Genomic DNA, 12,819 nt, shown 5'->3' with positions numbered 1-12,819 from the left:
AAAATTAATTAATTAGTTAATGAAAGAAACAGAGAGAGAATCTACCTTCCAAAGCAGGGCACATGGGTTCAATCTCTGATTGGGGAACTAAGACCACGTGCATGGAGCAACTGAGCCCATGCAGTCTGGAGCCCACATGCCGCAATAGAGAGCCCATTCACCACAAGGAAAGAGCTTACGGATCTCAGCGAAGACCCCACGTGCCACAACCGAGACCTGACACAGCCACGCGGAAAAAAATATGCTGACATGCCGGTGCACCTGCTATGTGCTGAGTGCCCTGACCTATCCATCCATTCCTCTAACAAATACTTATTGGCTGTCCCAGATCCACAATGTGCCAGACCTTGTTCTCAGCACTGGGTATACAATGGTGAGTGTAACGGTCAAGGCTTCCCTCGTGGCTCAGATGGTAAGGAACTTGCCTGCAATGCAGGAGATCTGGGTTCAGTCCCTGGGTTGGGAAGAGCCCCTGGAGAAGGGAATGGCAACCCACTCTGGTATTCTTGCCTGGAGAATTCCATGGACAGACGAGATTGGCGGGCTACAGTCTATTGGGTTACCAAGAGTCAGACGACTAACACTTTCAGTTTCAAACAAGCAAGGAAAATGTTGTCTAATTGTTTATTGCACTAAGTGCTATGAAGGAAGAGAATTTGGGCATTGTGAGGGTACAGTAAAGGGACACGACCTTAGGCGGTCTGGCAGATAAATTGGGCTGTAGACTTTCTAACATTCCTCCTAGCAGTAGGTGAGAACGGCTCCACTTGAATCTGGTGCATTCATCGTGTTTTTCTTTTCTGTATTTTATGATTTAACATCTCAGAGGCCTTGCTGATCTGGGAGAGGCTGCTTGCCCATCTCAGGGCTAGCTAACTCCTAGAGATAACAAATAATTTGCCTGCTTATAAACCAACCAATTCAAAGCCTGTACTCCCAACTGCCACCTTTATCAACTCTCACACACCAAGTCAATATTCCTGGTGCTTTAAATCTCCCCAGCGCCAGGTACTAGATGACTAAGGGGGACTCCTATGAGCTGCCAAAATTAGGCAAACTGTCCAATCTTGAGCCTATTCAGCTGCTTAACCTACAGCTTCCTTCCCACCTTCCTTCCCATGGAAAGCGCAGTAAGCGCTCTGAGCCCTGCTCTCCCCTGGCCCCTCCTGCCTCCTGGCTAACCCTGGGGCTTCCCCATGTGGCCCAGCATCGAGTGGCAGCCCCTCTCCTCTAGGGAACAGTGAGTAATAAAATCGTCCTTCAATGGGTTTAGCTTCTCCAGGTCATCACTCCATCATCTGCATAAATTAAAAATCTCAGGAAATTACCTGGCAGCTCAATGGTTAGGACGCCAAGCTTTCACTGCCAAAGCCCTGGGTTCAATTCCTGTCCAGCGAACTAAATTGCCACAAGCCATGCAGCACAGTCAAGAAAAAAAAGTCCCACAAGAATATACAATGGAAAAAAGACAGTCTGTTCAATAACCAGCACTGGGAAAATTGGATAGGTACATGTGAAAGAATGAAATTAGAAAATTCTCACACCATATATAAAAAATAAACTCAAAATGGATTAAAGACCTAAATGCAAGACTGGAAATCATAAATCTCCTTGTAAAAAAAACATAGGCAGAACACTCTTTGACATAAATTGTAGCAATATTTTTTGGATCTGTCTCCTAAAGTAAAGGAAACAGAAGTAAAAATAAACAAACAGGGCCTAATTAAACTTAAAAGCTTTTGTACAGAAAAGGAAACCATTGACAAAAAGAAAAGACAACGTATGGAATAGGAGAAAATATTTGTAAATGATGTGACTGATGATGGCTTAGTATCCAAAATACATAAACCGTTCACACAACTTAATATAAAAAAAATTAAAGAATGGGCAGAAGATGAGAATAGATATTTTTCCAAAGAAGACATACAGATGGCCAACAGGCACACAGAAAGATGTTCAGTACTGAGCATCTTCAGATTAATGCAAATTAAAGCCACAGTGAGATATCACTTCACAACTGTCAGAACAGCTATCACCAAAAAGAACACAAACAACAAATGTTGATGAGAATGTGGAGAAGAGGGAACCCTTGTGCACTGTTGGTGGGAATGTGAATTGGTGCAGCCATTATGGAGTACAGCATGGAGGTTTCTCAAAAAATTAAAAATAGAACCATTAAAGTACCATTAAATAGTACCCCAAAACTAAAAAATACTACCATATGATCCAGAAATTCTACTCCTGAGGATATATCTGAAAAAATGAACACTAATTCAAAAAGATAAATGCAACCCAGTGTTCACAGCAGTATCACATACAGTTGCCAAAATATGGAAGCAACCTGTCTATCAACAAACAACAGATGAATGAATAAAGAAGATGTGGCATGTATATGGAATATTATTCATCCATAAAAAAGAATGAAAATTTTCCATTTGCAATAACATGGGTGGACTTGGAGGGTATTGTACTAAATGAAATGTCAGGCAGAGAAAGACAAACACTACACAATATAGAATTTATATAGAATTTAAAAAATAAAACAAACTAGTGAACATAACAAAAAAGAAACGGATACAGGACCAAACTAGTGTTTCTCAGTGGGGACAGGTAAGGGGAGGGGCAAGAAAAGGGTAGGGGACTAAGTACAAACTACTAGGTAGAAAACAAATAAGCTAAAAGGATATATTGTACAACACAGGGAATATAGCCAATATTTTGTAATAGCTAGAAATGGAATATAACCTTTGAAGATTATGAATCACTATGGTTTATACCTGAAACATACAATATTGTACATCAACTATATCTCAATTAAAAAAATAAAAATCTACATGTTTTATGCTTAAGACGTCTGGGCAGGTTCACTGACTGATCAATAAAATATTTATTCTATTGTGCCAGTTTCCAGACCCAGGCCTCAAGATACTGGGAGTTTCCCCTTCCTGCCTCTTGGGACTCAGCAGCCATGCTGTACGGGACCCCAGGCAGCTCCGTGGAAAGGTTCATGTGGAGAGGAACCAAAGCGCCTGGCCCACAGGCCCTACAAGCTCCAGCTGACAGGCAAAGCCCATCTACGTAAGCAAGCCATGCAGGTGAGCCACCCTGAAATGGTCCTTCCTCCTCCGTGAGCCATCCCTGCTGAGCCCTGTCCAAACGGCAGATTCCTCAGCATAATAAAGGACTGTTATTGCTGTTTGCCAGTGAGCCTTGGCGTGGCTTGTTTTGCAGGAGTGGATAATGGGAACACATTGGGTGGAGTCTCTGAGGAGGTGAAGAGTCAGCAGAGATCTGAGGGGTGAGAAGAAATGTTGTGTGAGGCGTGGTGGAGGGAGGTTCCTGTTAAACATGGACAGTTGAACACCGTCCTTCCTCTTGAAACCCCACTAAAATGATGGTAAACAGTTTAGAATTGGAATGAACTGACGAGAGATGATCACCTTATCAAGCTAATGATGGTTCACACCAGAGTAAGGATGGGGTTAAGAAGCACGCACAGGCAGTGAAGTGAAAATCGCTCAGTCATGTCTGATACTTTTCAACACTATGGCCTGGAGCCCGCCAGGCTCCTCTGTCCATGGAATTCTCCAGGCAAGAATACTGCCATTTCCTTCTCCATGGGATCTTCCCAGCCCAGGGACTAAACCTAGCTCTCCTGCATTGCAGGTGGAGTCTTTACTGTCTGCACCACCAGGGAAGCCCAGGAAACAAGCTCCAAACCACAGCAAGCCTGCAGGATGGAAGCTTAGGACCCTCAGAAGCAGAGGTGTGGAGTGGCTTGGAGGCAGGAGACTAGCTGCACAAGAAGCAGTTAGATTCCAAACATTACTTCCTCATCCCCGCCCTAGAGCACAAGGAGGCTGCTTCCTGGGGAGTTTGAATCAGACAGATCTAGATTCAGGGACCTTTGGCCTGGTGGAGATGGGGGCACCATAGCAAGACAGGGCGTTAAGTGAAAGAGCACACTCTAAATGGTGACTCCCTCAGCTCTTTTCCCCCAGTCAGTCCCAAGAGCACTGACCAATATGACCTTTCCCCCAACAACCAGAAATAAAAAAGGAGAGACAGCTGACCCACCTAAGAGAAAACCCCCACAGATTCTGAAATGCGGGGCCTCTGTTGGATCCTTCCACATCCAGGAAGCAAGTCCCACAGGTCCCCAGTCAACTTTTTGGAGTCTCCTTCTTAGTTAGAGCCAGGGTGTTATACTGAAAACTGCCATCTTTTCAGGAATTTTGCAAACTGGTTGGGATTATGTCGCAGCTTGAAATCAGCAGGGATGGAAGTATTTACACCATGGAAACAAGCAAGCACATCAAATCATGGGAACCTGCTGAAAAACCCAGACACTGAAAAACCCAAACCAAATCAAACAAAAATATGGAAATAAAGCATCCTGAAATGGGAAGTCAAGTGGGCCTTAGGAAGCACTACTACGAACAAAGTTAGTGGAGGTGATGGAATTCCAGTTGAGCTATTTCAAATTCTAAAAGATGATGCTGTTAAAGTGTTGCACTCAAAACACCAGCAAATCTGGAAAACTCAGTAGTGGCCACAGGCCTGGGAAAGGTCAGTTTTCATTCCAATCCCAAAGAAAGGCAATGTCAAAGAATGTTCAAGCTACTGCACAGTTGCACTCATCTCACACACTATCAAAGTAATGCTCAAAATTCTCTAAGCCAGGCTTCAACAGTACATGAACTAAGAACTTTCAGATGTACAAGTTGGATTCAGAAAAGGCAGAAGAACCAGAGATCAAATTGCCAATATCCGTTGGATCATCAAAAAAGCAAGAGTTCCAGAAAAACATCTACTTCTGCTTTATTGACTATGCCAAAGCCTTTGACTGTGGGGATCACAACAAACTGTGGAAATTCTTAAAGAGATGGGAATACCAGACCACCTTATCTGCCTCCTGATAAATCTGTATACAGGTCAAGAAGCAACAGTTAGAACCAGACATGGAACAACAGACTGGTTCCAAATTGGGAAAAGATTATGTCAAGGCTGTATATTGTCACCCTGCTTATTTAACTTATATGCAGAGTACATCATGCGAAATGCTGGGCTGGATGAAGGACAAGCTGGAATCAAGATTGCCAGGAGAAATATCAATGATCTCAGATATGCAGATGACATCACCCATATGGCAGAAAGTAAAGAAGAACTAAAGAGCCTCTTGATGAAAGTGAAAGAGGAGAGTGAAGAAGTTGGCTTAAAACTCAACATTCAAACAAGATCATGACATCCAGTCCCATCACTTCATGGCAAATAGATGGGGAAACAATGGAAACAGTGACAGACTTTATTTTCTCGGGCTCCTAAATCACTGCAGATGGTGACTGCAGCCATGAAATTAAAAGACACTTGCTCCTTGTATGAAAATCCATGACCAACCTAGACAGCATATCAAAAAGCAGAGACTTTACTTTCCCAACAAAAGTCCATCTAGTCAAAGCTATGGGTTTTCCAGTAGTCATGTATGGATGTGAAAGTTGGATAATAAAGAAAACTGAGCACCGAAGAATTGATGCTTTTGAACTGTGGTGTTGGAGAAGACTCTTGAGAATCCCTTGGACAGCAAGGAAATCAAACCAGTCAGTCCTAAAGGACATCACTCCTGAATATTCATTGGCATGAAGGACTGATGCTGAAGTTGAAGCTCTAATAATTTGACCACCTGATGTGAAGAACTGACTCATTAGAAAAGACCCTGATGCTGGGAAAGATTGAAGGCAGGAGGAAAAGGGGACGACAGAGGATGAGATGGTTAGATGGCATCACTGACTCGACAGACATGAGTTTGAGTAAGCTCTGGCAGTTGGTGATGGACAGGGAAGCCTGGCATGCTGCAGTCCATGGGATGGCAAAGAGTCGGACATGACTGAATGACTGAACTGAAAGCAACTCAGAGGCTGGTTTTTGTTCTAAACCTTGTAGTATTATTTGGAATGTTTACAATAAATATTCATGTTACTTTGATAGGGAGATCACTGTTACAGGGTTCTTCCAGGTTGTATGAATAATACAAGAGATGGCCCTGGATCAGGTGAGAATGAGGTATGTCCCAGGAATTGAAAGAGGGACTGTGAGGGAGGGGCACAGGGACAGAATGGAGAGGGTGGGAAATGGGGTTGGAAAAGGAGACAGGGACCAGATCATGCTGGGCCCTGTAAGACATGTTTTGTTTTATTCTAAGATAAACAGAAGCTTGTTTCAGGGAAGAAGGAGAGTGACAGGACTCATTTACTTCTCTTAAAGATCTTTCAGCTTCTGTGTGCCAGTGGACTGAAATGTGTCCCAGGGCTGGAGAGGAAAGGTGAAAGTAGAGATATATTTTGGAGACTGGATGTTAGGAAGTCACATAATTTAATCTGCTTTGGCAGACAGAGAAACTGGGGCTCAGACTGATCCACTGAGGATCTCACAGCTAAAAGTGAGTGGGATTCAAACAGAGCTCTCCAAGCTCAAGGCTCCCGTCTCTTCTGTGCACAGAGGAAAGGGTGCAGCCCTCCCCTTCCCCTCAGATCCCAGCATGAGAGGAAAACCCCTGTTCAGCTATGGACTCAAAATCTTTAAAACATTTGCCCTCTTACACCCAGTAATCTAACTAACCTAAAATAAAGAAACTTTTTGCAGAAAAGTTGTTCCTCACAAGCGATGATTTCTAACCTTGGAAAATGGAAGTAACCTAAATATGAAACACAAGCAAATGTTAAGAAAAATGTAGCCAAGCGCTTGGCAGAATGTTTGGCAGCCTTTAGACAGCACGGCGATGAACAGCAAACGTTGCCACGAAAGGAACACCCACGATGTGCCAGACCCTGGGCTGGGTGCTATTTAATTCTCACAAGAACATTTCAGGGTAGAAACCATTATACCCACTTTACAGATGGGGAAAGCAAAGCTCAGAGGAGTGAAGAGCCTTGGTTGTGCTTACAGGACTGAGAAGCTACACAGCTGTGCTGAGCAGTTCACTGAGCTTCCCCAAGCTCGCTTCTTCATCTGTAGAATGGGAATGATACCTCCAATAAGTGGTAATTTGGGTGGGGGCAGGTAAATGGTAGTAGAACATGCCAGCTCAGTGCCTGGCATACAGTAGGTGTTTGGCAAATGCAAATCCTTTCTTTTGCATCTTGTGGGGCCATCTTCACCTTCTGACTGCTACTCCCCATGCAGTCTCCACAGAAACTGCTCCCGTCTCTCCCTGTCCCCCCCCACCCTGCCCATGCCCTGAGATTGAGTGTAGACGTCAAGAACAGGGCAGGGCTGTTCTTGTGGATGAGGCCAAGGACTATATTTCTGGGTCATTATCTGCAATGGAACTCTAGCCAGTGCCCCTGGGGAAGCGGCTGTGAAAACCCCTGGCTTGCCAAGGTCCCCAAAAATGATAGCGGGGACAACCCACGTGTAGGACAGCAGGGTTACACTTAGCCAGGTTGGGAAATGCAGATGGACCTGGTTTCTTGGGAGGAGTTGATAAGCCCTCAGTCCTCAGAATCTTGTGTGCTGAGCCACAGTCAGTGAGACAAAGATTATTCCACGTGAGGCGCTGGCATGATGGAGTTGGGACTGAGGTCCAGGTGGTGCTAGTGGTAAAGAAGCTGCCTGCCAGTGAGGGTGGACATAAGAGACGTCCCATCCCTGGGTCAGGAAGACCCCCTGGAGGAGGGCATGGCAACCCATCCCAGTATTCTTGCCTGGAGGATCCCATGGACAGAGGAGCCTCGCGGGCTACAGTCCACAGGGTCGCACAGAGTCGGACACGACTGAAGCGACTCAGCAGCAGCAGCAGTGCATGCGTGCACATGGTGAGGAACTGGTGGCCTGGGGGCCGGCTGGGGACAGGGACGGCAGAGGGGACAGAGTGGTGATGGTGGCAGGGATGAGGTGGGGCTGGATTCAACAGTGACTCTTGTGGTGATGCGGGGGTGGGGGGGGATGCAGTTGGAGCTGGTGGCGGTGATGGTGGTGGGCTGACAGAGGAGATGAAGACAGATTAGGGTTTTGGTGATGCTGACAGGTTCCTGGCATCCACTGCGTGAGCAAAATTCAGGGCACTTAACCCTGCCTGGACGAAGCTAGCCCCGGCACCCCCTTGGATGTGTGATCTTGGGCTTAACCCCCTCACCTCTTCTTCTCTCTCCATTGCCCTCCTTTAGAGGTGAGCCCAGAGCCACAAGACCGTTTGCCAGTAAGTGTGCACCTCACCCAAGTTGAAGTGTAATTAGAAGATAAGAGACTCCTGCCCTGGGCTCCGGTCCCAAGGGGAAGGGAGCTGGCAGGGATGGCCAATGTGGCTAGAACTTTGCACCCATGACCACTGAGTTCTTGGCACACCGCAGTCCTAGACAGGACGGGACACGACTCAGTAACAGGATCAGAACCCAGAACAGGACCCGCGTGCTGTCCTCTGCTAGGCTTCTGGTTTTCTCTTTTCCTTCGGCCATGCCCTCCCCACAGGCCTGTGCAAAGCCCCGGGGTCCAGGCAGAGGTATAACAGCCTTAATCAGGGGCTTCATTCTGCAGGGTCCCTGGGACCTCCACCCCTACGTCCCCTTCCCACACCCAGCTCTACTCACCTTTCATCAAAGTTTCTTCTGACACTCCCTCCCATTCTCATGGGCCCTCAAGAAGCCCGTGACCCATCCTCAGAGTAATGCTATCTGTTACGTTTTGGGTAAGGCACAGTCTTTGCCCTGAGTTGAGCCTGCCTCGTTCCTGGGGAGGGAAGAGAGGGCTGTCAAGCCCCTTAGGCCTGAGTCCCAGGGAGGCTCCGGCTCCTGCTCAACACGCCACTCCAGCCCTCTGCCTCCCCGGTCCAGCTCCTTCTCCCCACCTTGCTGGGGCCCTGGGTTTCACAGAGGCTTGCCTCCTCCTTGTCATGGGAGACACACGCTCATTATAGACACACGCTCATCTGATCATCATGAGGCCGAAGTTCTAACAATCTGGATTTGGTCACCTGAGAAAAATGCACAGAGCCCGTGAGAGCTGGGAAGGCAGAGGCTGAACCTGCCCCGACAGGGAGCCTTCCCACGTCACTGGCACGGCCACTCCCACGCTCAAGCCTCCGCCATGGCTCCCACTGGCTGCGGAACCCACTTCCTGTCTCTCCCCCAGGCGCCAGGCGAGCAAGCAGGGCCTCACAGCAGCTGGCTCCTTCACCCTTGCTCTCGGGCATCCAATCCTCAGGCCACACCTGTTTTCCTGCCTCCAGATATTTGCATATACCCTCCCCTCCACCCAGAACACCTTCCCCAGTCTTCTGCATATGTGCAAACTCTGTCTATCCTCCAAGGCCAAGTTAGGTGTGGTGCCCAGAACAGCCGTTGTCAGTCCCTGCACTGGCCCCTAAGCTTCTGGTATGTCAGCAGGAGTAAGAGACAGAGCAGGCACAGATGAACAAGTGAGTGGAGCAGAACAGGTAACCAACGAGGACCTGCTGTACAGCACAGGGTAGTGTACTGTATATTCTGTAAAAGCTCTAAGGGAAAGAATACGAAAAAGATTATATATGTGTGTATGCGTGCGTGCTCAGTCATGTCCGACTCTGCAACCCCATGGACTATAGCCTGCCAGGCTCCTCTGTCCAGGGGCTTCTTCAGGCAAGAATACTGCAATGGGTTGCCATTTCCTTCTCCAGGGGGTCCTCCAGACCCAGGGATCGAACCCGCATCTCCTGCAGCTCCTGTATTGGCAGGCGGGTTCTTTACCACTCAGCCACCAGGGAAGCCCCATATTAAGATATATATGTATATATAACTGAATCACTTTGCTGTATACCTGAAACTAATACAACGTTGCAAATACTATACTTCAATTAAAAAAAAGAAGATGTGAATGGAGTCACCCAAGGGCCTGACTGGGGAGGGGACCCAACAGAATCTAGGTCAGTCCCTTCCCCAGGCCTCAACTGTGCTTGGCAGCCCCAGGCGGAGGCCTGAGAGTGAAGGAGGCTCAGCCTTCTTCAGGGCCCAGTCCCTGTTACGGCTGAGCCCAGGGCTCTGCTTCGCTCCTCTCTGCCTCTCAGTTTGCCTTCTGAAAAATGGGACTAGGTGCATTCTAGAAATTACAGCTTCTCTTCCCCCAACCCCTCTCCCCGACATCCCTCTACTCCCCCACTTTCCCTACCCTCAAAAGGTGCTTGAGATGGGTTCACAGAGGACGTGGAATTGGAGTGACTCTGGCCTCCACCCTTTGAGACGTGCAGGCCCTTGGGGAGTCCTGTCCAGTTGGGAGAGGCGTACCCACCCCGGCAGCAAACAGCTCTCAACAGCCCACAGCTCCAAGACATTTTAGAATTTGGAAGCACTGGGAATGGGGCCCCCAGGACTGCCTGGGGCCTCCAGGAGGGCCAGAGAGGGAGGTGGCCCTCCTCGCCCACAGGCCCGTCCCTGTGGGCTGGCTCCACCACCAGGCATACCACCACCTCCAACTGACCACAGAATCCCACTTTCTCTTTCTTGCCTTCTTATTTACTGCTCATAGGTATTTCCCATCTATAAGCAATCAACTTTCCAGGGTCCAGGTGAGGAAACCATGGCCCAGAGAAGCTCAGAGAGGGATGCCCCAGAGGTTAGGCCCAGACTGGTTCCCAAACCAGGATTTCCTGGCAAGCCTTGGTCTGGGGTTCCCTTGATGCCACCAGGGCCCTCCTGCCCCAGCTCCAGGCTGCTTCCCTGGCAAATACACATGGAATAAGATGGCCCTGAGTTTTGATCGCCGCAGTTCACGGTTCCCAGACCTGCCCTCATCCTCCTGCCTCAGTCTCCTTCCTGAGAAACAGGGTTTGGATAAGAACCAGAGTACACACAGGAGTCACGGCCTGTCTCTATCATTTGGATTTCAGTGTTTTCCAGGCCCCTGCTTTGTGTCTGGTGCCCCAGCCCAGCAGTTCCTGAAGAGGCACAGGCCCAGCCCAGCTCTCAGCTGAGTCTCTACCTGGTTCCCCAGGACAAAGAGATGTGTCAGGGCCTCGGGATGTGCCAGAGCTTGGGAGGAGGGTGCCTGCAGTGAGTAACAGCTGGACATTTCCTAGTCTGGCTGAGGAGGCACCGAGCTTTGTTACTGATCACAGGCCAAACTCCTTGGGGCTCTCCAGGTTCTTTCCTGCTCTATAACCATCCCCATTCTACAGATGAGGAAACTGAGGCCCAGAAGAGTCACAGAGCCCACTCAAAGTCAGGAGGGAACTGGAATCTGAACCCAAGCCGTTGGAGTTGGAGCCCAGTCCTTCTTCCTTGAGTGCTGGTGCTGCCTGGCTCAGCCACCCTGTCTTCAACCCCTCAAGCTTCCCATGAAAGGGGCTGAGGCAGGTGAAGTCACTTCTCTAGGGGACCTGCCTCCCTTCTGTACTGAGAAGAAACCTATTGGATCCAAATCACCTAAGGCCTTGGAAGGAAAGGGGGGCATCAGGGCCTTGGGAATAGGTGTTAAATGGCAACCCACTCCAGTGTTCTTGCCTGGAGATGGGGGACGGGGGAGCCTGGTGGGCTTCCATCTGTGGGGCTGCACAGAGTCGGACACGACTGAAGCAACTTAGCAGCAGCAGCTCTACAGTGCAGAAGACACCGAGGCCCTGTGGCCAGGCTGGGATTCACTCCAGGTCCACCTATCTGGGCCCCAGAGCTCGCTTCCTCCACCCAGTGCCCCCACGCAGCTGAGGGGGAGACCCCCCCCCAAAGCTCACTGTGGCCCCAGAGACCCCACTCGGTCCATACCCCTGGCCAGGAGACCCCACACCCCTGCTGCAGAGAAGCTGTGCCATCCTTACCTGCGCCCCCAGGAGGGGCCCTGGAGGCAGAAGCTGTGCGCTGGGGCCAGGTGGGCACCGTCTGGGGCCTGCAGTGGCACAGTCAGCAGACTTTGGCACCATCTCCGCCTCCCTTGAGAAATCATTAACCCTGAGAGACACCACACCTCCGGGGACGGGAAGGACTACTCAGGAGGCTCGGACCACAGCTGAAGAGGGGGTACAAGGGCAGGACTGAGGCGGGGACCCCCTGCTCCCAGGCCCAGAGGCCTAAGCCACAGGAGCCAGAGCCCAGCAGAGCCGAGCCCACAAGAGGTAGGAACCCGGCCCCAGCCCTGGGGCACGTGTGTGAGGAGGCAGGCGACATCTGGGCCCTCCATCTCCTCCCTGCCACAGGATCCCTCAGTGGCAGAGGACCTGTGAGGGAGGTGAGAAAGGCAATAGGTTCTGGGAGGGAAGTAGTAAAACAGTGTCATAATCCAACATGAGGTCTTCAGAGAGCAGTGAAGGCAACCATGATGGGTGCCCTCCTTTGAGGCCCCCACCCTCTCCCAGGGTTCATCCATCCCCCCCCCAACCCCACCAGAGCTGATTTTTTTTTTAAGTTTTTTATTTTTTAAATTTTAAAATCTTTAATTCTTACATGCATTCCCAAACATGAACCCCGCTCCAGAGCTGATTTTAAATCACTTCCCCTCCCTGAGCCACACAGCCACACTCCCTGCATCTGGACCATGGGGTGCTGAGTCCTCCTACCCTAGGGGCAGGTGAGGGCAGCCAGGGAGACACTCGGGCCAGGAAGGGCATTCAGTGAGGCCTGGGACAACCAAAAGAGACCATGAGATGCAAATATGCTCTCAGTTCCAGGAAAGTCCTGGGGGGAGGAGGTTGTGCCTCCTGAGAGGAGCTAGAATCAAATTCATTGAGCACCCATAGTATGCTTTATCTCCAACTCAGTGGACATGAATTTGAGCAGACTCTGAGAGATGGGGATGGGGAGCCTGGCGTGCTGCAGAAAAGGATCATGGGGCTCAGAAAGGGGAAGTGACCAGAAGCCAGGAACT

General features: G+C 49.3%; 1 protein-coding gene across 2 annotated transcripts in view; it reads right to left on the bottom strand.

The window, feature by feature from the left end:
• Positions 1-11,902, bottom strand: part of CDHR2 (cadherin related family member 2) — a 45,884-nt gene extending 33,982 nt beyond the window's left edge. Inside the window, exons 1-2 of one of the 2 annotated variants that reach the window (XM_069591748.1) lie at positions 11,777-11,863; positions 8,840-8,965 (exon numbers count right to left, since the gene is read on the bottom strand). Coding sequence is in view for 1 of the 2 variants with exons in the window: in XM_069591746.1 (XP_069447847.1) it covers positions 11,777-11,878 (102 nt within the window). In the remaining variant the exon portion in view is untranslated. Of the gene's footprint in view, positions 1-8,839; positions 8,966-11,776 lie in introns of both variants that reach the window. The other variant, XM_069591746.1, reaches the window with a different exon arrangement.
• Positions 11,903-12,819: the final 917 nt, after the last annotated feature.

Source organism: Ovis canadensis, chromosome 5 (genome assembly GCF_042477335.2).
Source record: "Ovis canadensis isolate MfBH-ARS-UI-01 breed Bighorn chromosome 5, ARS-UI_OviCan_v2, whole genome shotgun sequence".
NCBI lineage: Eukaryota > Metazoa > Chordata > Mammalia > Artiodactyla > Bovidae > Ovis > Ovis canadensis.
This window is presented reverse-complemented; position numbering and strand designations above follow the sequence as displayed.